We start from the raw sequence: 22,451 nt of genomic DNA on the forward strand, positions 1-22,451 counted from the left end.
TGAATCAGGTGATTTGTAACTACACTCAAAAAATTATTTGTTGAATTTACTTAAAAAAGCTGCGTCAAGTGGTTCCACACAACTATATTGAGTCATTTTTACAAATAACAATTTAGTTATTTGAACAAAAGAAAGTCAAGTAAAGCTAACGAAATTTCTTTAAGTAAATACAAACCTTTTGAATTTGTCACTGTAACATAATATTGCAGTTTCCTTGATAATGTTATGTTAAATTTATAAAAGTTTATGTTTGGTGAACACATATATTGATTTAATTTACTTAACTACTTGCTCTACAAGTGTAAGCGGAATCTAGTATTCAATAGTACAAAAAGCATATTTATAAAAATAAAATTCTAAAATAACTTAATTGAGAACAGGAAGTCCATCCAATAAATGTGCGTATATGAGTCGCCACAGACTAAACACAGGCACCATCTTCTGCATAATGGTAACCACAAAATTACAGAAACTCCTCTAAATGTCCAACATAACTGCACATTAAACACTACCATAAACTGACAACATCTTTCCCTTTACTGAAAAAGATAAAATAACACTTTAATCCCTAAATTTACTCTCCTAATGCAGTCCCTTGCAAAGCATGCTGGGAACTACAGATCCACTGCCCAGTTTGTTTGTTTCACTCAGCAATGTTAAGTTGACCGAACAAACACTTATTAAGTAAAGCCGACAATCCTCATTTTTTAGTAGAAACAACTCAGTAAATCTAAGTCAATTTAGTTACATGAGTTTTTTAAGTAATGTGAACAAGGATGATTTGAGTGCAACTAACAATAGCGAAAGTTCATTTTTTTGAGTGTTCCTGATTGGACATATTGGAATTGTTTCAACCATCCCGTCCCGGTCTCCCCCTGAATGTATTTAGCGACGAGTTTGTTGTCAAACTCAAAAATTAGTATATTTTTAATGAATAATTTTTTTTTTTTTTGTTAATATTTGACAAAATATTTTAGTTTGTCTTGGATATTTTTTTTAAAATGATATCAGGTAACATTTTAATCTGTCATTTGGTCATGTTACAGTGTACTCCACATATGGGGCATGTTGTCACATTTCACTTCCATTCTCTCGGGGTAAAAGTATACACTGTATTAATGAAACAAAACCCCATAATTGTACTAGACGTGTGAAATTAACGTGGGGAAAAATAAATACTCTGAACCCCAAGTGGATTTACCCAAACTGAGAAACTGTGCCCGCTCTCCTCTATAATGTCTGCATTCCCATGTTATGTCATTGACACGAGCACGAGCACGACACCCCTTGAGTTCCGTCACTCACGAATCTCCTCACACACACGCGCGTTTTGCCTCCAAACAGCACGAGATGTGTTTTTAAAAGTTGAAGTGTTTTTAACTTGACAGCGCGTCTTTAAATCGTCGAATAAAGCGAAGGACGCGACTTCGCACAACATCCGTCAGTCTGACGCACGTGTGCACGCGTCCGCCAATTAAAAATAGCGCAACAACACGTCCCGTGTGAATGTATGAGCGCGGGTCATCGAGCCACTGAAGGGTGTCCGTCCATCCTCTTACAGTGCGTAACCATGACAACAGCCCCGGATGGTGGAGCGCGAGGGTAGACAGGTGTTGGGTTGCGCAGAGGAGAGACACCCACGCGATCGCTCCATACTTTCCCATGTATCCTGCCTTCATCTTCTGTCCGCGAGGAGGATCTCTGTCGGGAATCACCATGGTGCATCATTCTGGATCCATACAGTCCTTCAAGCAGCAGAAGGGTCAGTGCGAGCGCTGTGTGTGTGTGTGTGTGTGATGGCGTGTTTTTGGGGGAAAGTGCGGCTGCGGGCGGTTTGGAGATGCTTTCGTGATATGGTGAACTTCACGATTAAGTGTTTGACGCATATCCGCTTCTCACTGGATGCCATGCGATATAATATCGCGCTCACGAATAGGACAGATCTCGAGTGAAACAATTATTTAGCCTTTTTTGCGTTTAGATCTCATGGATTTGGATGTTTACAGCATAGGAGAAGTTTCCATGTATATGATGATATTGTAGTATATGTGTGTTGTCCATAGAACAGGGATATCTGATTTTGGATATCATATCAACTCATATGTGATGTTCAACAACAACAAGCTCTATTTATTTTTGGCTTTTGAGTTTTTGTTCGCATCGGATGTTGGTTCACTCTCATAGCTGCAGTTTTGGTGACTATTAACCGTAATAATAATCATAATGAAATACAGTTACTGGCACATTTTGACTCTGGGTTATGGGAAAACACTTTTTATTGATCTTCCTTGAGCCTGTTTAATGGGGTCGCCACACACACTAAGTGGTCATCTGGATATTAAATCACAGTGTGTTGAAAACCGCTCTCAGGATGAATCCGACTGATTTGATTACGGTGAGATGGACAACGAAGAGGCAATTTAGCAGGTTTCATAAGACGAAAAGCATAACTTTAGAGCATGTTGTGATAGAGTTTTTGTTTTGATAAAGTGCATTTGATTCTTGCACAGAAGATTTTAGATACAGTAACACGCACAGATATGATGACAGCTCTCAGAGCGAGGTCAGTGTAAACAAAAGCACTTCCATTACGAGATGTTATTACGGACACTGAAATGGTGTAAGACAGAACTGCATTGTCACTTAGTAACTCGTCTGTGTATTTGGATTGTTCACAGCCCTCGATGTCCATCTCACTCAGTCGATCTAGCCTATTTTTGCATCAATCTTCTGCAGCAGTTTAGCTCAGAGAACCGAAATCCTTCCAGTTTCTGTCCCATTAGCCAGTTAGCAGTGGACAATACGATTAAGAATCTCAACATTCTCACACATTTTAGTCACATTTTTTATGGAACTGCAATTGATAAACAATCAAACAATAATGATAACAATTATGCTATTGATAATAATAACTAGATGTAGAAGGAACGTTTACAACACCTAATGTATGTGTGAGCTGTGCTGGTAATTGATTACATGTAATCCGGATCACGTAATCAGATTCAAAAGATGAATCTACCCAGCACTGACTAGCCATATAAAGCTTTCCCATTAGGACATTTCTGCCATCAGCAAACCTGTAGAGAAGTAATCAGGTTGAGTGAATTACCTCAGGAATTATTGCATAATATCTGGATTAACTGTGCTTTTAGATCTAGTGATTATATATAGTGGTAAAAAAGAATCCAGAACGGTAATAATACACTCTAAAAAACATTGACACATGATCTGAGTAACACAAAACTACCCAAACACTGGGTTGTTACATCTGACCCAGGATCTGAGTAACACAAAACTACCCAAACACTGGGTTGTTACATCTGACCCAGGATCTGAGTAACACAAAACTACCCAAACACTGGGTTGTTACATCTGACCCAGGATCTGAGTAACACAAAAACTACCCAAACACTGGGTTGTTACGTCTGACCCAGGATCTGAGTAACACAAAAACTACCCAAATACTGGGTTGTTACATCTGACCCAGGATCTGAGTAGCACAAAACTACCCAAACACTGAGTTGTTAGGTCTGACCCAGGTGTTTGGTAACACAAAAACTACCCAAACACTGGGTTGTTACATATGACCCAGGATCTGAGTAACACAAAAACTACCCAAACACTGGGTTGTTACATCTGACCCAGGATCTGAGAAACACAAAATACCCAAACACTGGGTTGTTACGTCTGACACAGGATCTGAGTAGCACAAAACTACCCAAACACTGGGTTGTTACATATGACCCAGGATCTGAGTAACACAAAAACTACCCAAACACTGGGTTGTTACATCTGACCCAGGATCTGAGAAACACAAAACTACCCAAACACTGGGTTGTTACGTCTGACACAGGATCTGAGTAGCACAAAACTACCCAAACACTGGGTTGTTACATATGACCCAGGATCTGAGTAACACAAAAACTACCCAAACACTGGGTTGTTACATCTGACCCAGGATCTGAGAAACACAAAACTACCCAAACACTGGTTTGTTACGTCTGACACAGGATCTGAGTAGCACAAAACTACCCAAACACTGGGTTGTTACATCTGACCCAGGATCTGAGTAACACAAAACTACCCAAACACTGGGTTGTTACGTCTGACACAGGATCTGAGTAACACAAAAACTACCCAATCACTGGGTTGTTACGTCTGACCCAGGATCTGAGTAACACAAAACTACCCAAACACTGGGTTGTTACGTCTGACCCAGGATCTGAGTAACACAAAAACTACCCAAATACTGGGTTGTTACATCTGACCCAGGATATGAGTAGCACAAAACTACCCAAACACTGGGTTGTTACATCTGACCCAGGATCTGAGTAACACAAAACTACCCAAACACTGGGTTGTTACATCTGACCCAGGATCTGAGTAGCACAAAACTACCCAAACACTGGGTTGTTACATCTGACCCAGGATCTGAGTAACACAAAACTACCCAAACACTGGGTTGTTACATATGACCCAGGATATGAGTAACACAAAACTACTCAAACACTGGGTTGTTAGGTCTGACCCAGGTGTTTGGTAACACAAAAACTACCCAAACACTGGGTTGTTACATCTGACCCAGGATCTGAGTAACACAAAAACTACCCAAACACTGGGTTGTTACATCTGACCCAGGATCTGAGTAACACAAAAACTACCCAAACACTGGGTTGTTACGTCTGACCCAGGATCTGAGTAACACAAAAACTACCCAAACACTGGGTTGTTACGTCTGACCCAGGATCTGAGTAACACAAAAACTACCCAAACACTGGGTTGTTACATCTGACCCAGGATCTGAGTAACACAAAAACTACCCAAACACTGGGTTGTTACGTCTGACCCAGGATCTGAGTAAAACAAAAACTACCCAAACACTGGGTTGTTAGGTCTGACCCAGGATATGAGTAACACAAAAACTACCCAAACACTGGGTTGTTACATATGACCCAGGATCTGAGTAACACAAAAACTACCCAAACACTGGGTTGTTACATCTGACCCAGGATCTGAGTAACACAAAACTACCCAAACACTGGGTTGTTACATCTGACCCAGGATCTGAGTAACACAAAAACTACCCAAACACTGGGTTGTTACGTCTGACCCAGGATCTGAGTAACACAAAAACTACCCAAACACTGGGTTGTTACATTAAGATTTTTTGGAGTGTTGAAATATTTCCATGATGATTTATCTGTATTTAATTGTAGCTAGTAATGTGGTCTAGATCAGGGGTTTCAGAAGTGGGCTCCGGGATCCTCAGGGGTCCTCCAGAAGGTTCTAAGGGGTCCCCAGAACATTTTAGAGAATAAAAAGGCAAAGCAAAAATGGATAAAGTCTATCAAGCTCTCTAACTGTTTCATTTCTTCACATTTTGCCGTATACATACTTTCCAGATTTGTGTATGTTTGCTTTGTCACAGTTTTCTCTCACTATAGTCCTTTATCTCGCTCACTGGGGCGGTGAGGCTCTTAAAGCAGGACGTAAGCTGCTTACATACATTTATTGTGAAATAATTAAATCATTCAAATTAAAATAAATAATAAAATAAAACATTTACTAAAAACACACTTTGTTTACCTGCATGTCATGTGACCATTCAGTGAACCGACATCAGAGAACTGTGAACTTAATTTTATTATTAATCTCAGTGGTACTTCATGAATATTTATCAGGTCAAAGAGGATCATCCGACATAAACGTTGGGGAATCCCTGCATGGCAAGTAAATATGAAATGATGTGAATTTGTATAATTTAATGTGTTCAAAAGACAAAAGCCTCCCAGAGATAGTAATGCATGGTTTAATAGCTCGCTGAGTGATAATTCAAATAATAATGAATGTGTTCGTCGGCAGCTGATTAAATGTGTGAGGAAAAACCCTTTGGCTGATGTGTGTGTGTGTGTGTGTGTGTGTGCGACTCCAAAAACCTGGAAGAGCTTCTGAACATTAGACTTTTATAGAAAGGAATATTTAAAATATAACAAACAAGTATAGCCTAATCTGTGATGGCATTTCATGTACATCCCAATGCAGCTCAACCAGTGTCTCGAGTTTAAAGCACGACCAATGAGTGCAGACAGGAACATTTTCTCTCATTATTTCAAGCAATTTCATTTGCCGCCACTGTAATTACACATTTCCCCTTTAAGCTCAATGACAGTGGCATGTATTTATAGTGCACTTGACATCCTCACTACCTCGACATGACTCTGCCACGGTCATTAGCTATCGATCTAAGAGCGAACACACAGATTATCACTCGCATTAAAGCTTTTTAATGTCTCACGGTTAATTATTTAGGACTCGTGCAGCGCGCCGGGACTCTTTCTTCAGGTGCTCGAGGAAAACACATCCATGTGGAATTTCTTTTTTATTACAGGAAGCAGTGATTCAGAAAATGCTTGTATCCCAAGCGTCTCCCAGCTCACTCATTACGGTGGCTTTCCTCCTGGAGCAATGACTCGCAATCCATGAAGGTCTCTCTCCACCAAACTAAACTAGTGTCAGTGCGACGGGTATGAGCGACCTGAGGCTGGACCAGCGACCCTTCACCACTTTACAGACTTACACCACTGTTATAGGAGTATAGACTGATAATATGGATATACTTTAGGACCATAAACGGACCAGGCCACACTTCAAGGTTAACTACAGACATCTGATGATAATAATGTCTTTTAATTAATTTGTTCAAGATTGAATTAAAGGGTTAGTTGACCCAAAAAAGAAAATTACCCCATGATTTATTCACTCTCAAGTCATCCTAGGTGTTTATGACATTCTTCTTTCAGACGAAGACAACCAGTTATATCAAAAATGTCCTGCCTCTTCCAAGCTTTATAATGGCAGTGAATGGCTGTTTCTATTTTGAAGTCCATAAAAGTGCATCTATACATCATAAAAATGCATCTATCCATCATAAAAGTGCATCTATCCATTATAAAAGTGCATCCATCCATCATAAAAGTGCATCCATCCATCATAAAAGTGCATCCATCCATCATAAAACTGCATCTATCCATCATAAAAGTGCATCCATCCATCATAAAAGTGCATCCATCCATCATAAAAATGCATCTATCCATCATAAAAGTGCATCCATCCATCATAAAAGTGCATCTGTCCATCATAAAAGTGCATCCATCCATCATAAAAATGCATCTATCCATCATAAAAGTGCATCCATCCATCATAAAAGTGCATCTATCCATCATAAAAATGCATCTATCCATCATAAAAGTGCATCCATCCATCATAAAAGTGCATCTATCCATTATAAAAGTGCATCCATCCATCATAAAAGTGCATCCATCCATCATAAAGGTGCATCTATCCATCATAAAAATGCATCTATCCATCATAAAAGTGCATCTATCCATCATAAAAGTGCATCCATCCATCATAAAAATGCATCTATCCATCATAAAAGTGCATCTATCCATCATAAAAGTGCATCCGTCCATCATAAAAGTGCATCTGTCCATCATAAAAGTGCATCCATCCATCATAAAAGTGCATCTATCCATCATAAAAGTGCATCTATCCATCATAAAAGTGCATCCATCCATCATAAAAGTGCATCTATCCATTATAAAAGTGCATCCATCCATCATAAAAGTGCATCTATCCATCATAAAAGTGCATCTATCCATCATAAAAGTGCATCCATCCATCATAAAAATGCATCTATCCATCATAAAAGTGCATCCATCCATCATAAAAGTGCATCCGTCCATCATAAAAGTGCATCCATCCATCATAAAAGTGCATCCATCCATCATAAAAGTGCATCCATCCATCATAAAAATGCATCTATCCATCATAAAAGTGCATCCATCCATCATAAAAGTGCATCTATCCATCATAAAAGTGCATCCATCCATCATAAAAGTGCATCCATCCATCATAAAAGTGCATCCGTCCATCATAAAAGTGCATCCATCCATCATAAAAGTGCATCCATCCATCATAAAAATGCATCTATCCATCATAAAAGTGCATCCATCCATCATAAAAGTGCATCTGTCCATCATAAAAGAGCATCCATCCATCATAAAAGTGCATCTGTCCATCATACAATATTCAGACAGTGCACTCTATAGGGGATAGGGAAGGATTCAGACAGTGCACTATAAAGGGGATAGGGAAGGATTGAGACAGTGCACTATATAGGGGATAGGGAACGATCAGACAGTGTAAATATGCTTTCCATTGGGGCGAATGAAGTCTGGTTTCACGTTAGTGTCACACAAACTGCTGCAGGTCTGGTCCAGAGACACATGTTGACAAATGATCGAGTCGGCACAGACCAGAAAATGTATCAGATCCGTTTGATGGCTGCACAGAATGATATTTTAAAGCGAGATGGAGAAGATTAGGAGGAGAAACGGTCAGAGATTAGGAGGAAACTGCGGCTTTAACGAGCTCAATGGCTCTGGCCGCTGTGAGATACGTAAACAAAACGCTATTGGCTGTTTTTAAAAAGGGGGAGGAGCTGTTCGATAATGCTGCACTTTTCAGGGCACTTCAGTGGGCCTTTAATGACATGACATCTGGACCTAAATAGATCAGGCTCTTGAGCAAAAAAAGCAAGATCATCGTTTGCTAACATTGCTTTTGGAAACGCACCCCTGGCTGTGTGGTTACAGCTGCTCTGTATCAGTGGGCTGCGCTGTACAGCTCTGTTCAGTTTTGTCCAGTGGTGTACGATTGAGATTTGGGGTTTCCCAGTACAGTTATTAACTAAATAAAACTGACTGTGTGACTAAAGGAAGGGAAAACTAAATAGATTAGAGCTATTGAAATTATCACATTAACACATGCACATTATCACGGTTTACTGTGACATTCAATTCTGGCATGTTATTCGGCTCGGTTGGAATAGGACGGTTTGTCCAGGGTCCAACACACAACAATGTTGATATTATAAATATATAACCAGTTTATATATTACCATTTTGGTGATCAAGGCCTGTTTCAAGCTTTCATTTCACACACGCAGTCTTTACTGGTGAATTACTGATAAATAACAGTTTAGAGATCATACTATTGCATACTATAGTAACTATTATGTGTCAAGTGTTTTCGAGAGCAAAAACACGTCTGATGTGTCACAAAAGCGATTCCATTCTTCTGGATGGATGAAAAAACCATGATGGTGTTTAAAGGTCATTTCTGGAAGAAGGAGTTTATCTGTGTTTCGGTACGGATGTGTGAATGTTATCATACTGGTAATTCACACTTACAAATAATCAGATAAGTGAAGAGTGAATAAATAATCAGAGTAGAGAGAATGCGTATTTGGCGTGCTGTCCGAGGGGAGGATCCGAGCTCTGAATTTGGCCTGAACCCAGAGTACTCTCCCCGTCTCCCTGTCTGGGATAGGACCCAGCCGCGAGCGAGGAGTCGAGGTGGCAGAGGGATGCAGAAAACTGTTGAGAAACATAGGTGAGTCGGCTATGTATATTTCTGTCAGGACCACTATCGTCGAATATGATTGACAATTAGCATTCAGTTTGGATCAGCGTGTGGTTCTGTTCTTGGCAAGAACTCCCTACGGATTCATGCAGCCTAGCAGGGATGAGAGCAGGGAGACCAAGGGTAAGGGTAAACAAAACAGAACCAATATATATTGCAGGTATCATTGATGTTAAATAATTTAGTGCACAACATATTTCAAGAAAAATAAGTCTGATTCGAAGAGGAATATCAGAAGGCCAAGTCTCTACTGGACGACAGGAGGAGCTGGGGATGGAGGAGGGTAATTAGCTCCTGAGCAACAAGATTAAGTAGGCCTCCTCTCATGCGTGATCTACTGACGACGCACAAATGAAAGAACACAGATGCAGCCGGATTATTCCCATAATGACCAACTCAATCTACCAAGAGCAGCGCAAATTAGCGTCTGGTTTAAGACATGTTTTTTTGGGGCGGTAAATAATGGCACAAATACCAGTAATTTCACTAGCGGAAACCCAGACTACGGACAAATGGTCGCATTTTGCAACCTTTTTTCTTGCCGATGCGACTACATTTCTTTTAGAGGTGCCACTATCACATTGCCCAACTTATGAGAGCTGCTATTTCTTTTGCACATAATGCATGTGAAAAATACGAAACAAAACGAAAGCGGAATGAAAAGAATGTGTACAAAATCCGTGCTACTCGTTTGAGCTGGGAAGCATGGACCGTTTATCAGCTCGGACAATAATAAACAGCGCAACGCAGCGTGAGCTCAGAATCCAATCTCGATCACACTACACCGTTACTAGACTAAACTACACCGTTACTACACTAAATTACACCGTTACTAGACTAAACTACACCGTTACCGTTACTAGACTAAACTACACCGTTACTTGACTAAACTACACCGTTACTAGAATAAAATACACTGTTACTAGACTAAACTACACTGTTACTAGACTAAACTACACCGTTACTACACTAAACTACACTGTTACTAGACTAAACTACACCGTTACCGTTACTAGACTAAACTACACTGTTACTAGACTAAACTACACTGTTACTTGACTAAACTACACCGTTACCGTTACTAGACTAAACTACACCGTTACTAGACTAAACTACACTGTCACTTGACTAAACTACACCGTTACTAGACTAAACTACACTGTTACTAGACTAAACTACACTGTTACTTGACTAAACTACACCGTTACTAGACTAAACTACACTGTTACTTGACTAAACTACACCGTTACTAGACTAAACTACACTGTTACTAGACTAAACTACACCGTTACTAGACTAAACTACACCGTTACTAGACTAAACTACACTGTTACTTGACTAAACTACACCGTTACTAGACTAAACTACACTGTTACTAGACTAAACTACACCGTTACTAGACTAAACTACACCGTTACTAGAATAAACTTCACCGTTACTACACTAAACTACACCGTTACTAGACTAAACTACACTGTTACCGTTACTAGACTAAACTACACTGTTACTTGACTAAACTACACCGTTACTAGACTAAAATACACTGTTACTAGACTAAACTACACCGTTACTAGACTAAACTACACTGTTACTTGACTAAACTACACCGTTACTAGACTAAACTACACCGTTACTAGAATAAACTTCACAGTTACTAGACTAAACTACACCGTTACTAGACTAAACTACACCCTTACTAGACTAAACTACACTGTTACTAGACTAAACTACACCGTTACTAGAATAAACTTCACCGTTACTAGACTAAACTACACCGTTACTAGACTAAACTACACCGTTACTAGACTAAACTACAACGTTACTAGAATAAACTACACCTTTACTAGACTAAACTACACCTTTACTAGACTAAACTATACCGTTACTAGACTAAACTACACCGTTACTAGACTAAACTACACTGTTACTAGAATAAACTACACCGTTACTAGACTAAACTACACCTTTACTAGACTAAACTACTAGAATAAACTATACCGTTACTAGACTAAACTACACCGTTACTAGACTAAACTACACCATTACTAGACTAAACTAAACCGTTACTAGAATAAACTACACTGTTACTAGACTAAACTACACCGTTACTACACCAAACTACACCGTTACTACACCAAACTACACCGTTACTAGACTAAACTACACTGTTACTAGACTAAACTACACCGTTACTAGACTAAACTACACCATTACTAGACTAAACTACACCGTTACTAGAATAGACTACACCGTTACTAGACTAAACTACACCGTTACTACACTACACTACACCGTTACTATACTAAACTACACCGTTACTACACTAAACTACACTGTTACTAGACTAAACTACACCGTTACTACACTAAATTACACCGTTACTAGACTAAACTACACCGTTACTACACTAAACTACACCGTTATTACACTAAACTACACCGTTACTAGACTAAACTACACCGTTACTAGACTAAATTACACCGTTACAAGAATAAACTACACCGTTACTAGAATACACTACACTGTTACTACACTAAACTACACTGTGACTACACTAAACTACACCGTTACTTGAATAAACTACACCGTTACTACACTAAACTACACCGTTACTAGAATAAACTACACCGTTACTACACTAAACTACACCGTTACTACACTAAACTACACCTTTACTAGACTAAACTACTACAATAAACTACACGTTACTAGACTAAACTACACCGTTACTAGACTAAACTACACCATTACTAGACTAAACTACACCGTTACTAGAATAAACTACACTGTTACTAGACTAAACTACACCGTTACTACACCAAACTACACCGTTACTACACCAAACTACACCGTTACTAGACTAAACTACACTGTTACTAGACTAAACTACACCTTTACTAGACTAAACTACACCGTTACTAGACTAAACTACACCGTTACTAGACTAAACTTCACCGTTACTACACTAAATTACACCGTTACTAGACTAAACTACACCGTTACTACACTAAACTACACCGTTATTACACTAAACTACACCGTTACTAGACTAAACTACACCCTTACTAGACTAAACTACACCGTTACAAGAATAAACTACACCGTTACTAGAATACACTACACTGTTACTACACTAAACTACACTGTGAAGAAAAACTAAAACTATTCTTCAAATTGTAATTGAATTAAAAAGAAAGCAAGTAAAGAGCGCTTCTTGTATAATCACTGAAGCTGTCGGTATAAATATTTATTTTTATGTTGTTTTTGCATGTTAATTACTGTTGTTAATAAAAGTGAATTTTATCTGCATCTCAATTCAAGATCAGTGCTTTACTGTCAAATTTTCAATAAACAACAATAATATTTTAACTGCATTTATTAATGCAAAACAATAGTGATATTCCTACCAAATCATGTGCTGGCACCAATGTAACCCCTCCTGTTCGAACCGCCCGCTCCAAGCGGGACTCGAACCCGGGTCCGCCAGCATTAGAGTCGGACGCTCTAACAAGGAGGCTAAAGGCTGCAACCTCTAGTGTCAGTCGGTAGTGCGTCTCTCGAGATCAGAGTGAGGTTTACTCGCACAGCAACTACTAGCTGACCTCCGTTACACTCACCCACGTAAACCTCACTCTCATCCGGGTCACGGCACCAATGTAACCCCTCCTGTTCAAACCGCCCGCTCCAAGCGGGACTCGAACCCGGGTCCAGCATTAGAGTCGGACGCTCTAACAAGGAGGCTAAAGGCTGCAACCTCTATCGTCAGTCGGTAGTGCGTCTCTCGAGAGTGAGGTTTACTCGCACAGCAACTACTAGCTGACCTCCTTTACACTCACCCCCCTAAACCTCACTCCCATCCGGGTCACGACACCAATGTAACCCCTCCTGTTCGAACCGCCCGCTCCAAGCGGGACTTGAACCCGCCTCCGCCAGCATTAGAGTCGGACGCTCTAACAAGGAGGCTAAAGGCTGCAACCTCTAGTGTCAGTCGCTAGTGCGTCTCTCTAGATCAGAGTGAGGTTTACTCGCACAGCAACTACTAGCTGGCCTCCGTTAAACCACCATCTGTTAGTCTGAAGACCTGAAATCACCTTGCATGATTCATTTAAATACTCTTCTCCCATAAATACTGCGTCTGAAAGGGAAACTTCTACAAATGCATATGCAATAAGATCAGCCGCAAAATAACCCTGTCCACACCTTTACAGCGCTAATGTTTCACTGCGTGTCTTTAGTAAATCCTGACAGTAGTTTTTTTAATGCCAAAAGAGGGTTTGCGCTGGAGCAAGCTATTAGTAAATCTGACACAGTATGTGTTAAACATGCTTAAGTGATGGAAAAAGGACCTCTTAATGGTACATATTCATTTAAAACAAATCCAGTTGTAGGACAAACAACAACAACTTGGTCCAAAGCTTGTTTCCCAGACTGACCAAGCTGGGATACCAGCAAACCAGTTTTGGCTGGTTTGAAGAGTTTTGGCTGTCAGCAAGGATTGCAGTCCTGCATCAAAGAATCAAAGACTGGCCCCTGAAGCTCCCACAGATGTCTGACTGAGCCCCGAGTATACACTGACCCCAGAACCTCTCCTGTCTCCAATTGCTGAATGACAAAATAACTACCGCAAGAAATTGGCATTCTACCATTCCCTTTCTCTCTTACCTTCTTGTTGAGTTCTTATTTATTTTTGGGAGGCTTTCTCTAACATTTCTTTTCCCCATTTGGACACGATCTCTCCAGTTAAATGAAAACAAGACTTTGCCCAAACAGTGCCTTCCCTTGATATAAGAGTGATGTGTGGAGACTGCGAAAGAAGATACTTGAGGCAAGAGAAAGAAACATCCCAGTCAGGGAAGGTGAGATGTGATGGGAATAGAGAGAAAGAGACTCTTTGATGTTTAGGCCTCTGCCAGAAGAGTGGATTTTATATTCAGTTTTGTCCACATCAAAACATGTTTGGCCACGGACTCCTTCACTGGCATATCTTAGCACATTTTTGCAGAGATATGCCAGGAAAATGCATTTTGAACTAAATGTTCTAGGCAAATCATTCATTTGAGTGTCGGTAATGGATATTACACTAATTGATACTCTCCTAATACAATTACATAATTAATGGAAAATCTGCAATTTAGCGTTTAATGGTGAAAGCGTGAGATGAATTCTCAGCTAATAATAATTGCAGGAAGTGTGACAGACGGCTGGGAGGTGTGTGATGGGAGATGGGCATAGTTTCATGCAAAGGCTTTCAAGCCAAGTCAGCTTTATTTTTATAACACTTTATACAATACAGAAACATCATTTGTTGAATTTACTTAAAAAAGCTACGTCAAGTGGTTCCACACAACTCTATTGAGTCATTTTTACAAATAACAATTTAGTTATATGAACAAAAGAAAGTCAAGCTGACAAAATTTCTTTAAGTAAATACAAACCATTTGAATTTGTCACTGTTACATAATATTTATATGTGCAGTTTACTTAATAATGTTATGTTAAATTTATAAAAGTTTATTATGTTAGGTGAACACATTTATTGATTTAATTTACCGGATTTAATTAACTACTAGCTCTACAAGTGTAAGTGGAAAACTATTAAATATAACAAAAAGCTTATTTTTAGAAACAAAATTCAAAAATAATTTAATTGAGAACCGGAAGTCCATCCAATAAATGTGTGTATATGAGTGGCCACACCCTAAACACAGGCACCATCTTCTGCATAATGGTAACCACAAAATTACAGAAACTCCTCTAAATGTCCAACATAACTGCACAAAACACTAACATGAACTTACATCATCTTTCCCTTTACTGAAAAGGATAAAATAACACTTTAATCCCTAAATTTACTCTCCTAATGCAGTCCCTTGCAAAGCATTCTGGGAACTACAGATCCACTGCCCAGTTTGTTCGTTTCACTCAGCAATGTTAAGTTGACCGAACAAACACTTATTAAGTAAAGCTGACAATCCTCATTTTTAGTAGAAACAACTCAGTAAATCTTAGTCAATTTAGTTACATGAGTTTTTTAAGTAATGTGAACAAGGATGATTTGAGTGCAACTAACAATATTGAAAGTTCATTTTTTTGAGTGCCCCTTTAAAGGAACACGCCGACTTTTTGGGACTTTAGCTTTTTCACCGTATCCCCCGGAGCTAGATGAGTCCATACACACCATTCTCATCTCTGTGCGTGCCATAACTCTGTCTGACGCACCCACCGCTAGCCTAGCTTAGCACAAAGACCGGAGATAAATGGCTCCAGCTAGCCTACTCAATAAGTGACAAAATAACACCAACATTTTCCTATTTACATGTTGTGATGTGTCACAGCGCGTACAAATAACAAGGTTACATGAGACACAGCCATCTTATAAACGTATACATACTGGGGACTATATTCTCAGAAGGTGTAAAAAATAAAAAAATAAATAAAGGCATTTCACTTGACATTTCTGTTCCACTCAGTGCTGAAATTATGTCTATGCCCCTGGAGACGGGGATGAGGTTGTTTGATTTACCACACAAGACATTGGAGTGGATTTGAACACATGCTATCAAATTCATTTTAGGTTCAGCTAGGGCTGGATTAGACTAAGGCTACGTCAACATTAATCTGGATGAATTAGAAAAAGAAAAGAAAAAAACATCCTTTTTTCTACGTTTTGAGTTCTATTCACACGGAGACAGTGTTTTTGCCAAGTGAAAACTGAGCTTTTTGAAAAGGATTCCCAGTGAATACATTTGAAAACGATGATTCATGCTTAGTCATGCGATTAATTAAACAACAATCAAGGGCCCTGTCCCAAATGGCACACTTCATATGCAATTTTGGTCTGTTAAGGCCATGAGACCGTAGGGTGTCCCATTAGGTTTCAGAAGGGTGCTCGCGAGGTCGATATGCACCCTCGATGCGCACTTCTGCCGAGCCCGCGCTGGTGTGGGTTACAAGGCGGACTTCTTCCCGGCAGTCAAAGCGGCGTTATTTCATGAAAGTGCGGACTCAGAGGAAGACCGCGAGGGTTTAGGGTGTCATTTGGGACAGGGCCCATGTTGTACTAGCTTTGTTGTGCCTGTACCTACCTCATTTTATACAATCTTTATATTACATTCCCTACAGAAAAATTAGGTCAGTTGCATTGTATGCGATGTTTCAACATATAGACAATGGCAAGTCAGGTGGGTAATGGGATATTTTGCTAATATAATGATTGTGCTGGAAAAAAAAAACGTTATTACGTCTGATCTCTCTGTATTATTTTAGTGAGATTTTATGAAGTTTTATACATTCACAGTACGATTATTTGAGCATTTTACAGGGCTCTAGAGTGCGACCAATTTTTTAGGTCGCACCGGTGCACCTAACATCCTCGCATCCCCTGCCTCTCCACGAACGAAGCGTTTGTTCTCGTTTGATGGAACTCTCCATAGATATATATACGTAGAGAACGATATTTGCTGATATATCTACTGTCCTACCTGAAACGCTAACGTTAGTATCATTGTTAATTTGTTTTGTCTGCTGCAAAGTGACTTTCTGGCTCTTTGAAAAAAACGTTCGACCACTTAATAATTCATAATTTCATTATAGCATTTGTTTCAGCTGACAAAATGTTATTAAGAAATATAAACATCTATAGGCTACCGTAGCCTTCAATAGCCGTTATATCAGTAACGTTACCACATAATTATGACAATCATCAAAGTGTGATATGTATAGCAGGCAGAGGAAATAAAAAATTCCGTTGTATTGAAATTGTATTTCATTGTTTATTATTTCATTATTTTTTAAATACATTTTTAACACTTTGTTAAAAACTGTAGTTTTAAAATAGTAATGTTAAAAGCCTTGTTTCCTGTGATTTTAATCCCTGGGTAAATGCATATATTATGTTGTCCTTTACATAATATGTATGAATGTATATGGTGTATGATAAAAAGGTGACCTTGAAATTGTGGCGTTAAAGGGGACGTGCGCCAGGGAAAAATTTGGGTGCACCTAAATTTTGTGCAACCAAGGCAAAAAGTTAGTCTTGAGCCCTGTTTTAGATGTTTGAGTGTGGACAAGCTAGGGCTGTAACCGAAACCGACATTCAGAACCTCTAACCGACGTATTTTTCCCATGTCGGTTTCGGTTTTCACGTGACTCCGCCCCGTCAGTCACATCAAGTGCAGTTTGCAGGCACACAGAGATGCAGGAGCAGTTATCTGTGTTTATAGATGCCCAGAATCACTATAGCAACTGCATGTTTTACACAGTTTATATACAGGTCAGTTAATTGCTGTTCTTATTATAGCCTACGCGCTGTCACACACACACACAGATGGCGCGAGCAAGCCCCGAAGCCGCTTTCACTTTCGTGCTCATAAAGTTTGTCAAGTAAATGCGTTTAAAGGCTTGCCAGTTTCAACATTTAAAGTGATTGTGAACTATTCAAAAACAACAATATGGAAAACTTCTCCGTTCAGGGCTCAGCTTTTTTCAGTGACACAGAGTCGAGCCGTGTCGCGTCTCTGACAACGCGCGCGCCCTGAAGGCAGACCTCTTTCACCTGCATCCTCACAGAGCTTTGTCTTTTATATGTGGTTGAAGCCCTGCCAGTTTGAACATTAAAGCGAGTTTCGACCTTCAGATGTGTATTATGTTGAACTAATGCCTGATATATTTTGACAAACGAGCACTCAGACAGAAGCTGTGACTAAAGTAAAGTCACTAAAGTAGTTTAGAAACTCAACCGTTATAGGTATACATTTTAATACATTTGAAGTAAGTACAAACCACAGCTTCATAATGAATAGAGACAGTAAGAGTAATTCACACACACAATCACTCTCTCATTAATGCATTCAAATAAATGTAATGTAGGCCTACTGTGCTAATGTATCTGTATCTGATGTACAACAAACAGAAATCTGCTCCATAGACAACAACTGCTGAAAGTTTCCTTCAAGCATTTTAAAATCACAAAGAAATTCACTTTTTCATTAGAAAAAAAAATTCCACCTTTAATAGTAGAAAATATTTACAGTACAAACCTTATCAGTGAACTTACTCCAAAACCTTATGAGGGGGAAAAAAAAGAAGCAAAATAATCGTTCATTAATTGTATTCGAGGTCAAATGTTCAATTAATCGAGGTTTATATTTTTGGTCAAATCGTTACAGCCCTAGGACAAGCCACTTTTGGAAAACACTTGAAAATTATATTGTGGACCAAGATAGGTTTGAAACAAAAATAACATTTTCAGATCTATCTGGATTAATCTGGACTTTCTTCCGTTTTTTTTTTTTTTTTTTACTTAGTGTACAACATACAGTTTCCTGGAGCGAATATAGTCCAGAATGCTAGTGTATGAACTATTATTGGATTAAAACACATGGCTCGTGGAGCTAAACGTGTCACGCTACCGAGCAATAAACATGACGTTCCAGCTCATGTGCGTTTGTTCGCTTCATTTCACCGCAGAATCGATTGTAAACAAGACACAGGTCGAGACTGGATTTTACAGACATATTGAGATTAAAACACAATGCTCTGCCTTCTATATTGATCCGACAGGAACGGTGCAACACACTTATGTGAGTAAAACATGTTTTTTATATGTGTTAGTATTGCATGGTTACAGATCATTTGATATCTATTGATTACATACCTTAGCACGCGGTCACAGGCTGGAGAAGCTGTTATTGGTTCATTCGTGATCAGACGTTATGAGCCAGGGCTCGCAAAGCCCAACATCCCGGGGCTATGTGTTTTTCAGACGGGCTACCAAATGTATCACCGGCCTGCCGACGGGCTATTTTAAATATTGAAATAACATTCCTATCTTGCGCACGTGTGTGTGTACGGTTCGCGGTTATATTCACAGATCGGGCCGGCCAAGTAATACAAAAATAACATTCCAATCAATGGCGGGTGGATGAGAGATTAATCATTGTGTTTGTTTGATAAAGACATTTTGCGAGTCCTGTGAGTGTTTCTCCAGACGCTTTCAAAACAATTCCCACATGTACTGAGGGGAGCTGAAGCTCATTAAATATGCAAATCTTATCCAATCCTTGCCGTGGGCGTTTACTTCCAAGTCTTCAGTGCGGCACGCCCATCAAAACCAAGCGTTTCTTTAGAGAGCCTCAAAACCAGGGCAGAAAATAGCCTATTACTTATTCATTATGATGTTTCTGAATGTAAAAATCACGCAAACGTCATAAGTTGACCTCAGACAACAGTATAAAAAAATAAAAAAGCCAGTTCATGACCCCTTTAACAGATGTTTTTGGCTTATAAAAATAACAAAATTATATGACTAATTTTACTTACATTGCTGCTTTGTAGCCAGAATATTGAAAAAAGTCTGTTGCATATGGCAGCTTATTCATTATTATTCAACTATTTGACTGACACATGACATTTTACAGCGGCAGATAAATCTAAAGTATGCTGTAGATATCCTATAGATGTGCGATACCAGCTGCGGATGCTTCAACAAAGCTATTTTTGGACTGTTGGATATCTTTTAGGTATTTCAGGCGTTTTCACACATGGCTTGTTTAGAGCATTTGTTTCGGTGCCTGGCACATTTTCCCCCTAAGTTAATTCATTTAGGCATTCATGAAAACCGCAATCGTGCTGGGATCCACACCAAAACAATGGGCCGGGGATCACCTGAACAAGGTGATCTCAGCCGGATTGAAAACAATCTGTGGGTCGGTTCACTTGTGGTGAGAAAGCAATCCAACAGATCAATGAACCAAGCTGTATCATAATTCATAATTGGAAAGGTGTTGTGGAAAAAGCAGCTGTCTCTGAATGAGCACATAAGTTATCGCAGCTGAAAATGTTGTGTAATTACTCTTCTCCAAGATTTAGGGCCAATCCCAATTCTATTTTATACCCCTTCGCCTACGCCTACGCCTGAAAATAGTCCCATAAGAAATGGGACACAACTACTACACCGTTACACGTCATCATACATTATCGCTAACTCCCACATTAAAGGAGACGTGCCGATGTTTATCACAAGAACATGAGCGTAAATATGAACACAAGATTGAATGCAACATAAAACGCATGATTATTTGTTTATAAAATCCTTATTAATGCCAAAAAAGACTCCCCTTGCTTGCTTGGATGTTTAGGGTCCCATGAAATATGTTTTATTTTTGTCCAAATTCCGTTTTTTTCCGTTAAAATTTTTCTGGATTCTATTTTAATGGTTAAATAAAATTTGAGTAATCAAAAAGCATGTCTAATTAATTGAAATTAAACAACAATTTAATAAAAGTTTACCAAAAAATTACTTCTCTAGGGCCCTTTCTCAAATTCTGTAGTACATTTTAATAATCAAAAAGAAGGTCTAATTTTATTTAAAAAACATTTTAAAATTTTTTTTATTTCTATAAAATGTTTGGGTTTTTTCCCCCCAGAAATTTTGTGTTGTGTATTTTAATTTATATGGCAATCAAATGTAGGCATAAAACATTGATTTAATTTATCGTTTCATCATAAGAATAACAAACTTTTTTGAAAGACAAAGTGCTGCACAACAGAGCTTTACTCTGAAAATTAAAACATTCAAGAACAATTGTGATTCCTTATATAATAATAATAATAATAATAATAATAATAATAATAATAATTATTATTATTATTATTATTATTAGTGTTAGTATTATTATTACATTGAGACGTAGCTCAATTCTGTACAACTGTAATATATTTCTGTCACACATTAAGTTAAACCAGACTTTTATTTTGACGGGTTGGCGTGAAGACGTTTGAGTTTCTGTGTTTATGATATGACGATAGCTTTTCTCAAATGAAAGTAAAATGCTCCTGAAGTGACTCTCAGCTCTGGAGATTAAGTTCATGTGTTCATGTCTGAAAACACCACGAGCGCCACGCGTGCTTCAGTGTGTGTGTGTGTGTGTGTGTGTGTGTGGTGAATGAAAGCGTCCATTCACACAGAGACACGCAGAACATGCAGGATTCATATTTAAATATGTGTCTTTTTGTGGTTTAATATTCACAAACACTAGTGATGTGATTTAAGTGCACTGACCTGCTTTTTATTAATATATTAGGAGTTGGACAAATTCCATTAAATTCGGCTTTACAGTAAATTCAGTTTTAATGACTGGATTCAATGTCTTTGTGCGTGTTTTCCGCATTGTGGAACTCATAGTGGCTTAGCCAGCGTATGCAGGAAAATTGATCCTACCCCTTCGTTTGAAGTGTGGTCCCAAAAAATATTTATAAAGTTAATATAATAGTTAATATTTATAATAAATTAATATAACTATCTGGCCCGTCCTGTACCCCTCCAACCCAAAGAGAATCGAGACAGTGTAGGGTAAAGGGTAGAAAGGGGATTGGGCCTTATATATGTCATTTATTGGTTAAAGCGAGAATGAAGGCTTATATACATTTATATACATTTACATTTACGTATTTGGCAGACGCTGTTATCCAAAGCGACTTACAGTGCCCTTATTACTGGGACAATCCCCCTGGAGCAACGTGGAGTAAAGGGCCTTGCTCAAGGACACACTGGTGGTGACCGCTGGGATCAAACCAGCAACCTTCTGCATATCAGTTCCATGGTTTAACCCACTGGACCACCATCTCACACTATACATATACATAATTACATATGAATGTGGTGTGTGTAACGACAGCTACAGATAAAGTCACTCTTAGCCCACAGAAAGAACTTCTTGATGTTATACATGTGATGTTATATGATGTAACACATCTTGATGGATGACGCTATGAGCAGAATCGCCAATGTTGAAATGTTGCCTTGTGAAAGCAAACCGAACGAAGAAGAAAATCCAACATAGTAACAGTTTAACTAGCTGTTAAACACCTTCAGTTTCCCAATGGATTGATGAGAATGTGTATCCTGACACCAGGAATGCACAGCAGTGAACTTTGGAAGTTCTGTTTTTAAGTACTGTATACAC

General features: G+C 38.8%; 1 protein-coding gene across 3 annotated transcripts in view; it reads left to right on the forward strand.

Moving 5' to 3' along the window:
• Nucleotides 1-1,299: 1,299 nt before the first annotated feature.
• The window catches only part of ano3 (anoctamin 3), a 168,676-nt gene continuing 147,524 nt past the window's right edge, over nt 1,300-22,451 (forward strand). Inside the window, exon 1 of one of the 3 annotated variants that reach the window (XM_079809773.1) lies at nt 1,300-1,762. In XM_079809773.1, coding sequence (XP_079665899.1) covers nt 1,663-1,762 — 100 coding nt within the window. In that variant the 5' untranslated portion in view covers nt 1,300-1,662. The remainder of the gene's footprint in view (nt 1,763-22,451) is intronic. The other 2 variants (XM_079809774.1, XM_079809772.1) reach the window with 2 other exon arrangements.

This window comes from Gobio gobio (assembly GCF_949357685.1).
Source record: "Gobio gobio genome assembly, chromosome: 25".
NCBI lineage: Eukaryota > Metazoa > Chordata > Actinopteri > Cypriniformes > Gobionidae > Gobio > Gobio gobio.